The sequence below is a fragment of the Eubalaena glacialis genome, chromosome 2 (genome assembly GCF_028564815.1).
Source record: "Eubalaena glacialis isolate mEubGla1 chromosome 2, mEubGla1.1.hap2.+ XY, whole genome shotgun sequence".
In the NCBI taxonomy this organism is placed as follows: Eukaryota; Metazoa; Chordata; class Mammalia; order Artiodactyla; family Balaenidae; genus Eubalaena; species Eubalaena glacialis.
This window is the reverse complement of record NC_083717.1, coordinates 100,291,859-100,313,514: the sequence shown is the minus strand read 5'-3', so window position 1 is coordinate 100,313,514 and position 21,656 is coordinate 100,291,859. Positions and strand designations below refer to the sequence as shown.

The 21,656-nt window shown below is 35.0% G+C and overlaps 1 protein-coding gene across 1 annotated transcript in view; it reads right to left on the bottom strand.

Annotated features, from left to right (window-relative positions):
- Window positions 1-21,656, bottom strand: part of TRPM7 (transient receptor potential cation channel subfamily M member 7) — a 115,279-nt gene that overhangs the window by 59,238 nt on the left and 34,385 nt on the right. The window contains exons 6-12 of the mRNA XM_061180320.1: window positions 19,938-20,062; window positions 18,980-19,151; window positions 17,559-17,733; window positions 16,344-16,467; window positions 10,433-10,505; window positions 8,530-8,630; window positions 1,444-1,578 (exon numbers count right to left, since the gene is read on the bottom strand). Of these exons, the coding sequence (XP_061036303.1) occupies window positions 1,444-1,578; window positions 8,530-8,630; window positions 10,433-10,505; window positions 16,344-16,467; window positions 17,559-17,733; window positions 18,980-19,151; window positions 19,938-20,062 (905 nt within the window). The remainder of the gene's footprint in view (window positions 1-1,443; window positions 1,579-8,529; window positions 8,631-10,432; window positions 10,506-16,343; window positions 16,468-17,558; window positions 17,734-18,979; window positions 19,152-19,937; window positions 20,063-21,656) is intronic.

Genomic DNA, 21,656 nt, shown 5'->3' with positions numbered 1-21,656 from the left:
ACCAATAATTGATGCTGAACGTTAACTATTATCTTAATAACTTTGAGTTATACAGTTAAAAAAATTACTTGCCTTGCTAATGGTATCAATTTTTATTTTTAGTGTTTTGTATTTGCTTTACATTTCAGGGATAAACCTTACTTTGGCACAATGAATAATCCTTTTAATTTTTACATCTATTTGCTAGAGACAGTAGAACGCCAACAAATCCCTACTCAAAGGAAATTTACAATCCACAGTGGAAGACATAACTGTACTTAACAAACTGCACCACTGGGCTTCACTGTAGCACTGCCTTGGCATTTGAACTAGGTTCCAAACAAAGAATAAAATCCAGTTAAGTGGGTAGTAGTAGCTGGAAGAAAAACACATACCAGCAGTGTGTAAACAACTAATGCTTTTTTAAAAAGTTTATATTTTGGGGAAATAGTAGGTAGATGACATAGTTGAAATATCCACTATGCGGAGGTGGGAGATAGGAATTAAAAGGCCAAGTGAGAGAAATAGCTGAGGCAAAATTTCAAAAGCTGGAGAGCTTTGAAAACCAAGTGAAGGGTTTGAGTATTATTCTATACACATTGGGGAGCCATCAAAAGTTTTTAAACTGGGGAAAGATATTATAAAGTATGTCACTGTAAGAATATTTAGGTTAAAGATTTGAAAATAGACAAGGAAATCAGATTACTGAAATAGTACAGGCTGGAAATGATTGAGTAGTACAAAGACATTAGGAATGAAAAGAAAGAGATAAATAGGTAGAAACTGATAAATAAAAGGAAACAGCTTTGCAGAGAAGTCAAAGTTAGAAAGCTAGGATTTGGTCATAGTACTCCTCAAGGTATACTTCTATTAGTAATGAAAAACCATTAAGAAGAGTAGTATTTACCCTCTCCAATGTTAGTGACATGAAATTTGAAACAAAATGAGAAAGGCTTTGTAAAAGGAATAATAAGTTTTCAGTAGCTCTTTAAAAGAAAAACTGAAAAACTGTATGTAAGCTGAAAGTACGACACCACAAGGTCAAAATCATGAATGTAAACAACAAAAAGGAGAAAAGAAAAAGCAATGTGTAATTTCTCCACTGGTCAAAGGAATCAAAAGAAATTTGGTGTAACAAATGACTACCAAGAAAAAGAAGAAATATAATGACTCTATAATTAAGAACTTGATCTTATAGTTTTAAAAAGGGGTGAGGTGAAGGAAAGGGTTGTTAACAATACATCTCTTTCCTATGTGGCTATGGTGACAGAGAAGGTCTCCAGAAATAGGGAAAGGGTTTCAGACTGTCATATAAACAATCTATACTAAGACTGGCTGTAATTTTTCCACGTAATCCAGCAAAACATTAAAGGTTTTACCAATAGGAATGAATATACTCAGGTAAAATGACACTTTCCAAAGATGATAAAACTTAGTCCACAAAGAATTTTAACATACACTTACAGTGTTGTAAAGTTCTTCCAGTCTAGGAATGGTAAGGAATTTATGCATGCTTACTCCATTTTCAATAAGAAGTTTTACAAATGCAACTCTATCCATTACAAGAGCATCAAGCATAGCTTGTTCCAAGGATCCAACCTAAAACAGTATCAACATTAATAAAATTATACAAACAGTTCTACATGCAAGTCCTTAGGATTTATACATATCTGTTCCTAAACAGTTTTAGAACATAATTAAAAAGATGCAAAGTAATAAAAGGCTAGGACTTAAGGTATATAGGGAATAGATAAAAAGACCTCACTAGAGTAGCATTCCCTAAAAAACATTCTGTAGGACAGCAAGGGTTATGTGGGGGGGAAAACAAGAAAGAATCCACCATCAAGTAAATTTTGGGAAAAATACCTTAGAGCAATGGTTCTCAGTGTTTAAGAAAGGTTTTTTAGAGGGATCATTTCAATAATTGGGGGCCACTACTACATTTAATGGACACAGTCAAAATATACCAGAAATCATACAATATGCCAGACAATGTCACTCAAAGAGGAACTGCCTTATATCTCATACAACTTTCTATTATCCTGTTAGATTCTCACAAATGAAAATCCAGTAATTCTGCTTTACATAGAAACACAAAGTATTCTGTCACAAACTTTCCAAAAATACAACTACTATGTAAGTCAGAAAAGATTGCACTTAGTTTTCTTTAGAACTTTAACAGAAACCATTCACCGTCAGAGAAAAATCATATCTCTTAACAGCAATACAACATGTGGCACTGCAGTTTAATATAACACGTGTATCAGTCAGCATTTGTAGCGCTCCCTTGTAAGTTTTTAGAGACACTTTTACAGACTTCAACAGACAATGAATCAAATACTCTAAAACCAGTGAAGACACAAATACAGAAATTTCACTGAGAAGCATTATAAAAGTTATCTTATTAATGCAATAATATTAGTATATTTAGTATTACTGATATATTAATATTTTAATAATACCTCATTGCTTCTGTATAATTTTAAATATTTTGGTATCATAGGATAAAAAACTTTGTGGTGAAAATCAATACCAAAAGCACTGGGTTTGGGCTTCCCTGGTGGCGCAGCAGTTAAGAATCCGTCTGCCAATGCAGGGGACACGGGTTCGAGCCCTGGTCTGGGAAGATCCCACATGCCGCAGAGCAACTAAGCCTGTGCGCCACAACTACTGAGCCTGCACTCTAGAGCCCATGAGCCACAGCTACTGAGCCCGCGTGCCTAGAGCCCGTGCTCTGCAACAAGAGAAGCCACCGCAATGAGAAGGCTGTGCGTGGCAAACGAACAGTAGCCTCCACTCCCGGCAACTAGAGAAAGCCCGTGTGCAGCAACAAAGACCCAACGCAGCCAAAAATAAATAAATAAAAGAAATACATTAAAAAAAAATCATTGGGTTTTTTCACCTTTTGTTTTCTAATCTTTATTGTCTTCAGAAGTTTACCATACAACTATACAACTTCTCTATAGCAGTTTCTATTACCATTTCTTTACCCAATCTACCCTTGATTTCCATTACTTTGCAAAGGATAGGGTCTCCAAAATCTTTTTAGTATACAGACTAAATACATGCCTTATGCATGACGGATGATGATCAGAGGGCAGATATGTTTTCTGTCATTTTTTTTTTCACCACTCAGTTCTATTTCATAACAAGGAAAATATTTTGGCATTGCACTTAAACACAAGGCACAACTAACTTATAAGAATGTAATACTTATTCAACTTCTCATATATTAACAGCCTGTAATTTATCATGGTATGTTATTCCTATTTTAGTTAAGATTATCTCCTACTTTCTCGTATTACATACAAATCTGATTTGTTATTAACTTATTCTAACATTAACAACATTTACTCTATTGCTCAGTTGGTCCTCTCTCCTTTCTTTTCTTATCCTGTACTTGTAAGGGGTGTTCTTCTGTTCCCCATGGATTTTAAGTTACCAACAATAACATTCCTGTATTAGTCTGGTTAATTAAAAAAATCATCACCAAAACCTATGTCAAGGATCTTACTACCTATGTTTTCTTTTAAAAGTTTTATGGTTTCAGGTCTTATGTTCAAGTCTTTAATCCATTTTGAATTAATTTTTGTGTGTGGTATAAGACAGTGGTCAAGTTTCAGTCTTCTGCATGTGGCTGTCCAGTTTTCCCAACATCAATAATTGAAAACACTGTCCTTCTCCCATTGTATATTCTTGACTACTCTGTCGTAAATTGATATGTGCATGAGTTTATTTCTGGGCTCTCTATTCTGTTCCACTGACCTATTTATCTATTTTTATGCCAATACCATACTGTTTAAGTTACCATAGCTTTGTGACACAGTTTGAAATCAGGAAGCATAATGCATCCAGCTTTGTTCTTCTTTCTCAAGATTGTTTTGGCTATTCAGGATCTTTTGTGGTTCCATACAAATTTTAGAATTGCTTGTTCTATTTCTGTGAAAAATGCCATTGGAATTTTGATAGAGATTGCACGGAATCTGTAGATTGCTTTGGGTAGTATAGACATTTTAGCAATACTGATTCTCCCAATTAATAAGCACAAAATATCTTTCCATTTCTCTGTATCTTCTTCAATTTCTTTCATCAACATATTATAGTTTTCAGTTCACAGATCTTTCACCTCCTTGGTTGAATTTATTCCTAGGTAATTTATTCTTTTTGATGCAATTGCAAGTGGGACTGTTTTCTTAATTTCTCTTTCAGATATTTTGTTATTAGTGTATAGAAACACAACAAATTTATGCATATTTATTTTGTATCCTACAACTTTGCTGAACTCATTTATTAGTTCTAACAGTTTTTCGGTGAAGTCTTTAGGGTTTTCTACACATAGTATCATGTCATCAGCAAAGAGTGACAGTTTTATTTCTTCCTTTCCAATTTAGATGCCTTTTATTATTTTTTCCTGCCTAACTGCTGTGGCTAGGGCTTCCAATACTATGCTGAATAAAAGTAGCAAGAGTGGGCATCCTTGTCTTGTTCCTGATCTTAGAGGAAAAGCTTTCAACTCTTCACCATTGAGTATGATGTTAGCTGTATGCCTTTATTATGTTGAGGTGCATTCCCTCTATACCTGCTTTGTTGAGAGTGTTTATCATAAATGGATATCGAATCATGTGAAATGCTTTTTCTGTATCCACTGAGTTGATTATATGATTTTTATCATTGTTTTTCTTAATGTGATAATATATCACGTTGACTGATTTGCAGATCTCCGGAATAAATCCCACTTGATTATGGTATATGGTCCTTTAAAAGTATTGTTGAATTCAGTTTCCTAAATATTCTGTTGAAGATTTTCAAAAGCTGTTGTCTGAGGGTCTGGATTCCAGTCAGTCTGAATCTGGATGCTGAAATACTCCCCTTAGGGACACTGATAGGTAACTGCACATTCTCAACTACTGGGAGCTAGTAAAAATACAATACGTTGCTTGAACAAGCAGAAAGGTTTGAGAGAGAACAAAAAGCTGAGTCAAGGTTGATTGACAAGGCTCATCCCCTATACAAGGCTACTTCTTCAAGACTGGAAGAGGTGGGTATTTCATCTACTGTATAGAAACCAAAACACAGTCAAGTAAAATGGAGAAACTGAGAAATATGTTCCAAATGAAAGAACAAGATAAAACCTCAGGGAAAAACCTCAATGAAATGGAGATAAGTAATTTACCTGATAAAGAGTTCAAAGTAATTATTATAATGATTCTCACCGAACTGTGGAAAAGAATGAACACAGTGAGAACTTCAACAAAGAGATGGAAAATCTAAGAAAGTACCAAATAGAAGTCACAGAGCTGAAGAATAAAAAACTGAACTGAAAAATACACTAACAGGGTTCAAGAGCAGACTAGATGAAGCAGAAGAAAGGATCTGTCAACTTGGAGACAAGGCAGTGTAACTGACCCACAGTAGCAAAAAGAACTTTTAAAAAAGTGAAGTTAGCTTAAGGGACTTATGGGACAACATCAAATGGACTGATACATTTTAGGGTTCCCAGAAGAAGAGAGAGACAAAGGGGCAGAAACTGTATTTGAAGAAATAATGGCTGAAACTTCCCTAACCTGGGGAAGAAAACAGACATCCAGATACAGGAAGCTCAGAGAGTTTCAAATAAGGTGAACCTATAGAGACCCACACCAAGACACATAATTGAAATGCCAAAAGTTAAAGACAAGGAAAGAATATTAAAAGCAGCAAGAGAAAAACAACTTGTTACATAGAAGGGAACCTCCATAAGACTATCAGCATATTTTTCAGCAGAAACTTTGCAGGCCAGAAGGGAGTGGCATGATATATTCAAAGTACAGAAAGAAAAAACTTCCAACCAAGAATACTCTACCTGGCAAAAATTCTTATTCTGAATTGAAAGAGAGAAAGACTTTTCCAAACTAGCAAAAGCTAAAGGGGTTGATTACCACTAAACCAGCCTTTCAAGAAATGTTAAAGGAGCTTCTTTTAAGCTGAAAAGAAAGGGTGGTAATTAGTAACAAGAAAACATATGAAAGAAACCTCACTGAAAAGGTAAATATATAGTAAAAATAGTAGATTAATCACTTACGAAGTTAGAATAAAGGTTGAAAGACAAAAGTAGTAAAAATAGCCATGATTATGATAATTAGTTAAGGGATACTCGAGGTAAAAAGATGTAAACTGTGACATGAAAAACAGAAAACAGGAAAGGGGAATATAAAAATGTTGAGATTTAGAATGGGATCAAACAAGTGCTTATCAACATAAAATAGACATTATAGATATAAGTTATTATATGTAACACATGGTAAACACAAAGCAAAAACCTATAGTAAATACACAAAAGACAAAGAGAAAAAAATATAAGCATATTACTAAAGTCATCAAATCACAAAAGAAGAGAGCAAGAGAGAGAAAAAAAAGGAACAGAATGGAACTACAAAAACAGCCAGAAAACAATTAACAAAATATCAGTAAGTACATACTTATAATAATTATTTTACAAATAAATGGACTAAACTCAACAATTCAAAGACACAGAGTAGCTGAACGGATAAAAACACAAGACCTATCTATATGCTGCCTACAAGAGACTCACTTTAGATGTAAAGACACACATATAGACTGAAAGTGAAGAAATGGAAAAGGATATTCCATGCAAATGGAAACCAAAAGAAAGCTTACTTATATCAGACAAAATAGAGTTTAAAAAAAAGACTGTAATAAGAAACAAAGATGGATGGCACATAATGATAAAGGGGTCAATTCAACAAGAAGATAAAATATATGTAAATATTTATGTACCCATCATAGGAGCATATAAATACATAAAACAAATATTAACAGTCTTAAAGGGAGAAACAGACAGCAATACAAAATAATAGGGGACTTTAACACCCACTTACATCAGTGGATAGATCATCCAGACAGAAAATCAGTAAGAAAACATCAGCCTTATATGACACATTAGACCAATGGACTTAACAGATATACAGAACGTACCACCCAAAAGCAAGAGAATACACATTCTTCTCAAGTGCACAAGGAAAATTTTGCACGATAGACCATGTTAGACCACAAAACAAGTCTTAATATATTTAAGAAGACTGAAATCATATCAAGCATCTTTTCTGACCACAATGGTATGAAAATAGAAATTACACAAAGAAAACTGGAAAATTCATAAATACATGAAGACCAAACAACATACTACTCAACAACCAATGGGTCAAAGAAGAAATCAAAAGAGAAATTAAGAAGTATCTTGAGAGGGCTTCCCTGATGGCGCAGTGGTTAAGAATCCGCCTGCCAATGCAGGGGACACGTGTTCGAGCCCTGGCCCGGGAAGATCCCACATGCCACAGAGCAACTAAGCCCGTGCGCCATAACTACTGAGCCTGCACTCTAGAGCTCTCGTGCCACAATTACTGAGCCCGCATGCCACAACTACTGAAGCTCATGTGCCTAGAGCCCGTGCTCCGCAACAAGAGAAGCCACTGCAATGAGAAGCCCACACAGCGCAACGAAGAGTAGACCCCACTTGCCGCAACCAGAGAAAGCCCGCGCACAGCAACAAAGACCCAACGCAGCCAAAAAAATAAATAAAAAGTACCTTGAGAAAAACAAAAATGGAAATATAACATACCAAAATTTGTGGGATGCAGCAAAAGCAGTTCCAACAGGGAAGTTCACAGCGATAAATGCCTACCTCAAAAAACAAGAAAAGTCTCAAATAACCTAACTTTACACCTCAAGAAACCAGAAAAAGAAGAACAAACCATACTCAAAGTTAGTAGAAGGAAGAAAGTAACAAAAATTAGAACAGATATAAATGAAACAGAGATTGAAAAGACAACTAGAATGAAACTAGAGCTAGTTCTCTGAAAAGATAAAATTGACAAACCCTTAGCTAGACTCAGGAAGAAAAAAAAGAGAGGACTCAAATAAATAAAATCAAAAATGAAACAGATGTTACAACTGATACCACAGAAATACAAAGGATCATTAAGAGGTTAATATGAACAATTACATGCCAACAAACTGGACAGCCTAGAAGAAACAGATAAGTTCCTAGAAACATACAACCTATCAAGACCAAATCATGATGAAATAGAAATTCTGAACAGTCTGATTACTAGTAAGGACCAGACAGCTTCACTGGTGAATTTAACCAAACATTCAAAGAACTAATACCAATCCTTCTCAAACTCTTCCAAACTCATTTTATGAGTCCAGCATTACTCTGATACCAAAACCAGACAAGGACTCCAGAAGAAAAGAAAATTACAGGCCAACATTCCTGACAAACACAGATGCAAAGAGCACTATTTCTAAAACATTTTTCAGTTACAGGATTTTTAAAGATCTCTACCCTATAAAAAACACAGTTTTTATCAAGAGGCAAATAGAACTTATTAAATCCTAAATGGATCTGAATGTTGCAGAAATGTTTAGCTACAGTTAAGTCTGCACTTTTGACTGACAGGCAAATGTCAAGTTAGGTCACAGTTTCAGCAAATACTTTGTTATTAACTTAGCTTAATTTAATTACACTGTTTATATAGATTATTTACATACCAGCCACTGCTGTCCATAAACAAATACATGATTTTTGGCAATGTCAACTCTATCCCATGCCAATGTAAGGATGAGCTGGTCAAATGCAGATGCATTAGTGCCTAATCGAATAAAGAAAACAGTCGACAAGTTCAATTAATTTATCTCCATAAAAATATGAACACTTATGAATTCTCCCCCTTCCCCTTTAATTAACTTACACAGCTGGTGTTAGTCACTATTCAGAGGTAGCCTGCCTCAGAAACATAAGGTTACCCCAGGGTTGAGGACTTTTATTTTCCAACTATAGAAAAGACACAGCCTCATCCATTGCAAACAATTCAGAATGCACAAGAATGAATAGAAAAGAAAGATGATCTGTTTCTATCAGAGCGATAGTATTGACTGTTAATATTATGAAAAATATACTTACAGGTGTTTTCTGTGCATATATAATTTCATATATATACTTTTAATTGTTTATGCAAAAGTAGGTCAAACTATACAAAATACTCAGCCTGCTTTATGTATCGTATTTAGTTTTCAATAACAGTACATATAGATGTACCTTATATATATATAAATACCTTTTAAAGGTGAACTAAAATTTATTCAACAAATATTCTAACTAGTGGACATTTCACGTTATTTTGAATTTTCTGGTGAGTGTATCTTTGTGCACATATTTAACAGGATGAATCTGTAGCAGCCAAACTGCTGTGTAGAAGGGTATATAATTTAAAGCTTTTGATACACTGCCAAAATATATTCCAGAAAGGTTATACCATCCATCAGGAGTATACAAATACCCAGTAGGAGGATAAAAAGCTTCTTTTTTTTTTTTTTAATTTATGTTTTTTTAAAAATTATAACATCTTTCCATCATTTCCACATTTCCCCCAAGCATTTGTATTCTGCTAAAATCTTTTACTTAAATTTTGACTCATTTTTCCATGAGGTATTCATCTTTTTGTTACTAATTTACAACACCTTTTTGTGATCCTTCCACGTTCCTGTTCTTAGTTTTCTCATCTATAAAATGAGGAAAATGATAGGAAATCTTCCTCTTAGGGCTGTCACAAGGGTAAACAACATAAACCACTAAAGCACAGTAGCTAGTACACAGAAAGTATACAGCAAATATTAGGTGCTCTCTTTTTATTTTTTATTTTTATGCAATCGCATTTACTGATCTTTCCCTTTATGGTTTCTGGGCTTCCTATTACTTATGATCTCTTATTCTCAGATGATGTAAATATGTTATATTTTATTATAGTATTTTTCAAATGTCTGATCTATTGGCAATTCATTGTGGTCTAATATTTGGGAAATTCTTGTGAATGATAAGACAGTGCCCTCTTGCTCTGCTTCTGCCACCTCACTGCATACTTGGACTTTCAGGTACTCAGATGGAACAACATTTTAGTTTCTAATTTTTGAAAAGATTTTTCACTATAGTATTGTTTGTCTTATCAGTTAGATGTCTTTGGAAAGATAATGAGAGGAAAACAATTCAACTGCGTGTGCATTAACCCCTTAGTCCTAGAAGATACCATTAGTTTTCTTTCCAAATTTTCCTTCCTAATGAAAATAGCACATTTAAGAATGCTATCCTTAATTTCTATTAACTAATACTCTATTACTTTTAAACACTTATTTTTTAGCCAATTAAAAATGTGACATGTTTGACACATTCTTAACAGGATAATTAAACAGGTCTAATGGCATAAATCCTGGTATGAACTTTTAAAAAAGTTATAAGATTAAAAACAAAAGCAAATTTGTCAAAGAAAGTGAACACTGTGTCCTTTTCAAAGAAAAACTATTGAAAAATTCAGTTATCAAACATTTAGTCAAATTAAAAAATCCTAACATATAAAAACACTATAAATGAAAGATCTAACAAATAAATTTTAAGTCTTACCTTTAAGCAGCGCAGTAAGTATTGCTACATCTATATCTTGATGTTCATCTGATCCAATGTGGAAAACAGTAATCTATTTAAAGATCAATTCATAATATTATGCCTTTATATTTTATAAGCTAAGACGTAAGGCATATAAATCACAAAGTAACTGCAAACTACTTGGCAGATATAGTTTTTTTGGGTCAGAAATAATTTCATTACAATCAAAACACAGAAAAGTAAAGAATTTGTATCATTTACCAAATAAAGTTCAAGTAGGGACTTCCCAGGTGGCACAGTGGTTAAGAATCCACCTGCCAATGCAGGGGACACGGGTTTGATTCCTGGTGCAGGAAGATCCCACATGCCGCGGAGCATCTAAGCCCAGGCACCACAACTATTGAGCTTGTGCTCTAGAGCCCGTGAGCCACAATTACTGAGCCCACGTGCCACAACTACTGAAGCCTGAGTGCCTAGAGCCTGTGTTCCGCAACAAGAGAAGCCACCGCAATGAGAAGCCCACACACTGCAACGAAGAGTAGCCCCCACTCACCGCAAGTAGAGAAAGCCCACACGCAGCAACGAAGACCCAACACAGCCAAAAATAAGTTATAAATTTTAAAAAAATTATAAAATAAATAAAATTCAAGTATATGCAAAATGTTTGGTTTCATATTATATTCATTTTTTAATATATTTTATGTCCATTACTAGAATAAGCAATTTATGAGCTAAGGCTATAGATTACTAATCTGAGTAAATCCTGCTGTTTCTTCTGCAGAGTGTACATTTACTCAGTTCAAGTAAATATACGTGTTCTTGAATGAGAAATGTTTTGTTGAATCCTTTTACTGGAAATTTATTTAAAATTTGAAACATAATACCATTAGATAGAGGTTTTCATTTAATAACCTTTTCATAAAATAAAAGTCTATTGTTATAACCCCAATACAAATTTTTCAACTAACTTCATTTCATAGTATACAAAAATGAAATACATGAAAGAAAACAGCAAATCAAACCATGTTATCATCCACCTACTTAGAGAATTGTTAAAATATTTGTCTCTGTAAACTGAAGCCCATGTCTAGATGACTGAAATTAAGCAACACTGGTCTCTATTTTTTTTTTATTGGAGTATAATTGCTTTACAATATTGTGTTAGTTTATAATGTACAGCAAAGTGAATCAGCTATATGTATACAAATATCCCCTCTCTTTTGGGATTTCCTTCTCATTTAGGTCACCACAAAGCACTGAGTAGAGTTCCCTGTGCTATACTATACAGCAGGTTCTCATTAGTTATCTATTTTACACAAAGTATCAATAGTGAAGCAGCACTGATCTTTAATTTGAGCACTCACTCAGAGGAAAATAGAGTTTTTTCCTCCAAATATATTTTAGAGAAGCCAATAATAACTCTTTAGAGTTCTTCCTTGATCCTGGACATAATCTACTGAGGCTTAGTTATGAAACTTTTCCAAAAATAGAAGTGTAATACCTGTCTCAACACCATATAAAAACTATATTCTAGGGGCTTCCCAGGTGGCGCAGTGGTTAAGAATCCGCCTGCCAATGCAGGGGACACGGGTTCAACCCCTGGTCCGGGAGGATCCCACATGCCGCGGAGCAACTAAGCCCGTGCGCCACAACTATTGAGCCTGTGCTCTAGAGCCCGTGAGCCACAATTACTGAGCCCGCATGCCGCAACTACTGAAGCCTGCGCACCTAGAGCCCCTGCTCCACAACAAGAGAAGCCACCACAATGAGAAGCCCGCGCACCGCAACGAAGAGTAGCCCCCGCTCACCGCAACTAGAGGGAGCCTGCGCGCAGCAACAAAGACCCAACACAGCCAAAATAAATAAATAAATAAAATAAATAAATTAAAAAAAAAAAACTATAATCCTTCTATGCTATCTCTTAGCTTGAACAAAATTATAAATGACATCTTTACATGGTTAGAAAAGATTTTAAAATTTTAAATCCGAAGTTTTTAAAAAAGTATTTCTCCAATTGGGAATTCTCTGGAGGTCCAGTAGTTAGGACTCCATGCTTTCACTGCAGAGGGCCTGGGTTCAATCCCTGGTCAGGGAACTAAGATACCATAAGCCATGGGGAGCAGCCAAAAATTAATTAATTAATTAAAAAGCATTTATCCAATTTAGAATGTACTTTGAATGAAATAAAAAGGTTTATTCTGGGCCTCCCTGGTGGCGCAGTGGTTAAGAATCCACCTGTGCAGCAAAAGCAGTTCTAAGAGGGAAGTTTATAGCAATACAAGCCTACATCAAGAAACAGGAAACATCTCGAATAAACAACCTAACCTTGCACCTAAAGCAATTAGAGAAAGAAGAACAAAAAACCCCCAAAGCTAGCAGAAAGAAAGAAATCATAAAGATCAGATCAGAAATAAATGAAAAAGAAATGAAGGAAACAATAGCAAAAATCAATGAAACTAAAAGCTGGTTCTTTGAGAAGATAAACAAAATTGATAAACCATTAGCCAGACTCATCAAGAGAAAAAGGGAGAAGACTCAAATCAATAGAATTAGAAATGAAAAAGGAGAAGTAACCACTGACACTGCAGAAATACAAAGGATCATGAGAGATTACTACAAGCAACTCTATGCCAATAAAATGGACAACCTGGAAGAAATGGACAGATTCTTAGAAATGCACAACCTGCCGAGACTGAACCAGGAAGAAATAGAAAACATGAACAGACCAATCACAAGCACTGAAATTGAAACTGTGATTAAAAATCTTCCAACACACAAAAGCCCAGGACCAGATGGCTTCACAGGCGAATTCTATCAAACATTTAGAGAAGAGCTAACACCTATCCTTCTCAAACTCTTCCAAAATATTGCAGAGGGAGGAACACTCCCCAACTCATTCTACGAGGCCACCATCACCCTGATACCAAAACCAGGCAAAGATGTCACAAAGAAAGAAAACTACAGGCCAATATCACTGATGAACATAGATACAAAAATCCTCAACAAAATACTAGCAAACAGAATCCAACAGCACAGCAAAAGGATCATACACCATGATCAAGTGGGGTTTATTCCAGGAATGCAAGGATTCTTCAATATACGCAAATCAATCAACGTGATACATCATATTAACAAATTGAAGGAGAAAAACCATATGATCATCTCAATAGATGCAGAGAAAGCTTTCGACAAAATTCAACACCCATTTATGATAAAAGCCCTGTAGAAAGTAGGCACAGAGGGAACTTTCCTCAACATAATAAAGGCCATATATGACAAACCCACAGCCAACATTGTCCTCAATGGTGAAAAACTGAAACCATTTCCACTAAGATCAGGAACAAGACAAGGTTGCCCACTCTCACCACTATTATTCAACATAGTTTTGGAAGTGTTAGCCACAGCAATCAGAGAAGAAAAAGAAATAAAAGGAATCCAAATCAGAAAAGAAGAAGTAAAGCTGTCACTGTTTGCAGATGACATGATACTATACATAGAGAATCCTAAAGATGCTACCAGAAAACTACTAGAGCTAATCAATGAATTTGGTAAAGTAGCAGGATACAAAATTAATGCACAGAAATCTCTTGCATTCCTATATACTAATGATGAAAAATCTGAAAGTGAAATTAAGAAAACACTCCCGTTTACCACTGCAACAAAAAGAATAAAATATCTAGGAATAAACCTACCTAAGGAGACAAAAGACCTGTATGCAGAAAATTATAGGACACTGATGAAAGAAATTAAAGATGATACAAATAGATGGAGAGATATACCATGTTCCTGGATTGGAAGAATCAACATTGTGAAAATGACTCTACTACCCAAAGCAATCTACAGATTCAATGCAATCCCTATCAAACTACCACTGGCATTTTTCACAGAACTAGAACAAAAAATTTCACAATTTGTATGGAAACACAAAAGACCCCGAATAGCCAAAGCAATCTTGAGAACGAAAAATGGAGCTGGAGGAATCATGCTCCCTGACTTCAGACTATATTACAAAGCTACAGTAATCAAGACAGTTTGGTACTGGCACAAAAACAGAAATATAGATCAATGGAACAGGATAGAAAGCCCAGAGATAAGCCCACGCACATATGGTCACCTTATCTTTGATAAAGGAGGCAAGCATATACAGTGGAGAAAAGACAGTCTCTTCAGTAAGTGGTGCTGGGAAACCTGGACAGCTACATGTAAAAGAATGAAATTAGAACACTCCCTAACACCATACACAAAAATAAACTCAAAATGGATTAAAGACCTAAATGTAAGGCCAGACACTATAAAACTCTTAGAGGAAAACATAGGCAGAACACTCTACGACATAAATCACAGCAAGATCCTTTTTGACCCAGCTCCTAGAGAAATGGAAATAAAAACACAAATAAACAAATGGGACCTAATGAAACCTAAAAGCTTTTGCACAGCAACGGAAACCATAAACAAGACCAAAAGACAACCCTCAGAATGGGAGAAAATATTTGCAAATGAAGCAACTGACAAAGGATTAATCTCCAAGATTTACAAGCAGCTCATGCAGCTCAATAACAAAAAAACAAACAACCCAATCCAAAAATGGGCAGAAGACCTAAATAGACATTTCTCCAAAGAAGATATACAGATTGCCAACAGACACATGAAAGAATGCTCAACATCATTAATCATTAGAGAAATGCAAATCAAATCTACAATGAGGTATCATCTCACACCGGTCAGAATGGCCATCATCAAAAAATCTAGAAACAATAAATGCTGGAGAGGGTGTGGAGAAAAGGGAACACTCTTGCACTGTTGGTGGGAATGTAAACTGATACAGCCACTATGGAGAACAGTATGGAGGTTCCTTAAAAAACTAAAAATAGAACTACCATACGACCCAGCAATCCCACTACTGGGCATATACCCTGAGAAAACCATAATTCAAAAAGAGTCATGTACCAAAATATTCATTGCAGCTCTGTTTACAATAGCCAGGACATGGAAGCAACCTAGATGTCCATCATCGGATGAATGGATAAAGAAGATGTGGCACATATATACAATGGAATATTACTCAGCCATAAAAAGAAATGAAATGGAGGTATTTGTAATGAGGTGGATGGAGCTAGAGTCTGTCATACAGAGTGAAGTAAGTCAGAAAGAGAAAAAGAAATACAGTATGCTAACACATATATATGGAATCTAAGGGAAAAAAAAAAAAGTCATGAAGAACCTAGTGGCAAGACGGGAATAAAGACACAGACCTACTAGAGAATGGACTTGAGGATATGGGGAGGGCGAGGGGTGAGATGTGACAGGGTGAGAGAGTGTCATGGACATATATACACTACCAAATGTAAAATAGATAGCTAGTGAGAAGCAGCCGCATAGCACAGGGAGATCAGCTCGGTGCTTTGTGACCACCTAGAGGGGTGGGATAGGGAGGGTGGGAGGGAGGGAGATGCAAGAGGGAAGAGATATGGGAACATATGTATATGTATAACTGATTCACTTTGTTATAAAGCAGAAACTAACACACCATTGTAAAGCAATTATACTTCAATAAAGATGTTTTAAAAAAAAAAAGAATCCACCTGCCAATGCAGGGGGACACAGGTTCGAGCCCTGGTCCGGGAAGATCCCACATGCTGCAGAGCAACTAAGCCCGTGCGCCACAACTACTGAGCCTGTGCTCTAGGGCCCGTGTGCCACAACTACTGAGCCCACGTGCCACAGCTACTGAAGCCCGTGTGCCTAGAGCCCGTGCTCCGCAACAAAAGAAGCCACCTCAATGAGAAGCCCACTCACCACAACAAAGAGTAGCCCCCACTCGCTGAAGCTAGAGAAAGCCCGCACACAGCAACGGAGACCCAAAGCAGCCAAAATAAATAAATAAATTTATTTTTTTTAAAAAAAGGCTTATTCTGTGAAATCTACTCACGAGCTCCTTTCTTTTCATACATTCCATCAGTGTTTGAAATAAATGAACTGCTTCACTCTGGCCAAAGTTAAATGTCTTTTTGATGGTTGAAATAATATCAGGCTCTGCTGCATCATGAAGATTCCTGAAGTAAGAGGAAACATAACTCAATCCACTGATTTCAAATTCCATTACTTGCAGAATTTAATATCAAGTCCTAGTGGATCCAGGCAAGACATTTAAAGATACTGTATTAATATTAAATACTTGACCCTGAGTGAAATTTTCTCCTTCATTAGACTCCCACTATAAGTCATAAGGGTGGAAAACGGAATGGAGTGATTTTTCTCTTTGAATTATTTCTAATTTTTTTTACAAGGCATGTGTTAATGTTATCAGTTATACAATATCTTATCACGTAAGATATTGTATAAAGATAATTTTAAGATATTATGGTGTAAAAAGCAGTATTTTAACAAAATGTGTTAAATATCAGCACATTTGCATTTTTATCTCTTTTTCTCAATATGGAATATATTTACATGGCTCAAAAATATGATATAATATAAAATATAAACCTGTGAAAATTCATAGTGAACGTGTCTTTCCCACTGTCTTCCATCGGCCATTCCATCTCAACTGCTTTCAAGAAACACTATTACTTTGTATAACTTTTGAGGATCTCTTTCAATACATACAATTATCTCCTTTTCTTTTTTCCTACATAAAAGGTGCCATAATATACATGTTACTGTACATTTTCCTTTTTTTTACATATATATTTTGGTAATCTTTCCAAATCTAGTATACAGATTAAAACCTTATGTAACTACAAACTACTCCGTTGTGCAGATGTACCATAAGTTATTTATCTAGTCCCCTTGATATAAATGTTCTCTTTTGTTCCAATCTTTTACTGTTACAAACCACACTGTATTGAGTAACTTTATATATGCTATTTCACATGTGTGCAAGAACATTTGTAGGAACAATTATCAGAAATGGAACTGTTGGGTCAAAAGATACGTGCCTCTGTATGTTTAACAGATCTTTGAAAATTGTCTACTACAAAGACTTATATTTTAATTCATTCCAATAATGTATCAGACAGGCTATTTCCTCAAGACTTAAGAAGGTATTTTCATGTTGATAAAACACTGAAATGAATCTAATATTCTAAAAACCACAGCCTCTTTACATAAAATTATTAAAAATATGTTGTAATCATACACTTACCCTCCTTCTTCTGTTTGTTTATGAATATATGCTAGTAGATCTGCAGCCCTGCCTGTTCCTTCACATATGACGACTGGAACAGGAGGACTTTCCTGAAGGTATTCTAAAACTGTGAGGATAACGTTTGGCCCACCCTCAAATATAAGTGCCACCACAGGAACACCTTGACCAATTCCTTAAAAAAGGTAAAAGATTAATTATGATATTAGGCAAAATTCAGTAATTTAATCTTAGTTTTCACTCAATCAAAAATAAAATGCCAAAATATAATTTCTTATAAGACTGTGTTGACTTAATTTTATGTACTCAACATGATATATAGTCTGATATAAATAAATTAAATACTGAATAAATTACTTTTACACTGACTTTAAGTCTGTTCTAAATAACAAAATTAGAAAATCCAATATATAATGAGGCACACACTATGATTTATATATTCACTGAAAAGCAATAATTATTTTGTATATTTCACTACTTTAACTCGACAAGAAATTAAAACACCAATTTGGTTTTCAGTATTTTAATACTTTATGAGTTGAACTTCTGATATGTATTTGTTTTTAAAATGTCTATCTTTGATTCCAAATGCATTGAGACATTAATATAGAAATTAACAACAGAATCAGGACTACATAGACAGAACAGATAAATAAAATCCAAGACCTCTATTAAGAGTAACAAAAAATTTAGTGAACACCAATTTTTGTTTTACAATAACTTGCAATGCAGTGAAAGAATCCAAAATATAGGCATTCCCTAGTGGGATATGAAGGATTCTAAGACATTGCTAATTTTTAGGAGATGCTATGACTCCATCATAATCTGAAAATACTGTTCTATGAGTTTGTATTTCTATTTCACTTTGTCATAGAGCTCACCTTCTTGGTGTCCTAAAATTATAAAATTTCTTTTTTTTTGAAATAAAAATCCAGATGTTGAGCCAGAAAGTTTGACCATGGTCAGAAAGGAAGACCAGTGTCAAAAATACCAACTTTTAAGACATATCTACCAAAGAGTGATACCTACTCCTGTTATCAACTTTAAGCAAGGTGATTCTTACTTCACAATAAAGTATGTTTTTCCTCTTCAATCTTGAATTTCAAAGTCGTGTATTGGTATATATCATACATTAAGAATACTTCTGAATTCCTTGAGCTGCAGTGGGATTACAATAGCAACAAAGCTTCCAATGAACCTCTGTGGCTTTGGCTTTGTTATCTGAGTACCCTATTTAATCTCAGACTTCCTTTCCTATATCTTATTTTGTGTAAGGTCAGTCATTCATGGTTGTTTTGTATGTTATCCTGCTACATAAGGAAATGAGAACTTAAAGAACAGTCTACCTTTTTTAGAATGCTGCTCGCAATTAATACAGCCCAGGATAATTTCAACAACAACAAATTTATAAATTCCCTTACTAGCATGAATTCTTTGCTGATTAATAGTTTTTTCAAGTTCTCTTCTCAGTCTGACTTCTGCCCCATACTTTCCAACAGTGCCATCATCCACCAATATGAAATGGGAATGTAGATTATTCAGAACATTCAATTTGCTCAGAGGGTTCAATAAGGTTTGGTAAGGAGCAACCACCTAAACAATAGCAAACATGAGAGTTAGTGGGCAGGATTAAATTTAATATAAAGTAAAAACAAATTCTGAAATAATCTGTAAAGGCAAGTAGGAGGTAAGATTCTATTTATGCATAGCAACAAATAGAAAATGTAAAAGAATATATCAAAAAGCATGAGCTTTTAAGCAGCTGAAGATTATTCAATAATGGGTTGAACCACAGTATTATATTTCAGCTCTCATTGCAGAATACAGGAAACAGCAGCAAACAAGCAAATAAACAAACAATGTGAAGAAACTATTAAGTTATTAGTGAATAAAGTGAAATATATAAAGGACACTGAATAAAAGCAATCAAATGTCATATTGTCATTTTTCCAGTCATAAGTAGAATCTTTAAAATTGATGTTAGAAATTTAATTGCACTTGAAAGTGATCATTATAATTCAGTAATTCCTTTTTAATAATCTCTTGAAAGATATCTATAACCAATTCACATGTCTTTAACCTACTTGAATAAAACACCGGTATTTGATTACTACTCTTACAGACAATACAATTAATTAATAGAATGTCATCATTAAAAATTTTATTACAAAGACTGGCATGACATGGAAACGGTGTGAAATAGTTATACAAAAAAAGGCAGAAACAAAATGTATTAACACTACTTTTTGTATCTATGAATGCATTTTCGAAAGGGTTGTGGTATGATCATGAATATTTTAGGTTGACTTCGCATTATTCTTGCTCTAATTTTGTTTATACATAAGTTTAAATGTAAGAAATTTTAAAAAGCACTCTTACATCTCTCCCAACAAGATCATTTCTGTTTTCAATCACTCCCCATGGAGCTATTCCGATAGTGCAAATCTTTCGAGATGATCTGGAAGCATGTTCTTTAAGGGCATCACCAACATGTTTTGCCACACCTGTTCATACAAAATTTAATTCACTTTATTTGAAAGTCTTTACTGTGTTCAGAACAATCCTTTGCTCAATAACATTACAATTGGTGGTATTTTTCTTTACATACACTAGATAAAAGGCAACAAGGTCCAAAAGACAAACTTACAAAAGAAAACACAAGGACAAAAAAGAAAAAAAAACCCCACAATGTCAAATCACTACAACTGCCTGAAACACACGTAAAACTAACTTTTACCATGTTGTTAGGCCTAGTCTCCTCCCTTAGATTCCTCATGTTAACTGTAGTTTTCGTTACTGCTCTATACATCATCTAAAAAAAAAGAAGAGTATGGCTCAGGACTATAGGCAAAAGACACACGCTCACAAAAAACTACAAAAGTTTTCCAACTGAGTCAAAATTGGGAGGAAAGTAGAAAAGATAATTCAAAAGAGCACATAACTTCTATCACTTATTATGGACTGAACTGTATCTTCTCCAAAATTCGTATGTTGAAATCCTAATCCCAATACCTTAGAATGTGACTGTATTTGGAAATAGGTTCTTTAGGTTATCATGTGAAAATGAGGCTGTTAGGGTGGGCCCTAATCCAATCTGACTGGTGTCCTTATAAGAAGGGGAAATTTGGACACAAAAAGAGACACCAGGGATGCACATGCACAGGGGGAAGGCCACGGGAGGACACAGTGAGAAGAGAGCCATCTGTAAGTCAAGGAGAGATGCCCCAGGAGGAACCAAACCTGCTAACAACTTGATCTTAGGTCTCCAGAACTGTGAGAAAATAAATTTCTTTTGTTTAAGCCACCCAGTCTGTGGTATTTTATTACAGCAGCCCTAGCAAACCAATGCATCATTCGATTTGATTTTTATAATGCATTAGATCTCATTCCTAACATGGATTATGGAAACAGCACCTTCACTGTTCTTCCAAATGATGCCTTGCCTGTTTACAGTCTATTTTTAAACCATCATTCAAGTGATCTTTGCTCTTGTCAACTCTCTGCTTAAAACCTCCCCTCTCATTCGATTAAAAGTCATAGTGCTTATAATGGCCTACAAGGCCTTACATGATGATCTGTCTATTGCCCCTGCTATTCACCACACCACCCCACGCCAGGCCTACCACCACCACCATTCACCCATAACTTTCTGATTTCATCACTTGGCACTCCTTGCTCATTCCACTCAAGCTATACTGGACCTTTCTTACTATTCTTCCAACACTTGCCACTTCTTTAAATGCTCTGCCCCACATTACTCTTACCTTGCTCACTTCATTTCCTTCCATCTCTACTCAAATGTCACCTTATCAATGAAGTCCCCTCGACCATCCCTCACTATCCCTCCTCTGTATTTCATGTGTCTCCAAAGCACGTATCATCTAATTTATTATACATTATTTAGTTATCTGTTTGTTGTTTACATCTTCCCCACTAGAATATAAGTTCCATGAAGGTAAATATTTTATTTTGTGGAATGATGTATTTTCAGCAGCCAGAAGAGTGCCTGACACACAATGAGGTTCAAAAAACAGTTGCTGATAATGAATTAGATTTTTCCAAGCTAATTTAAATAATAACTATGTTTTACTTTGGATA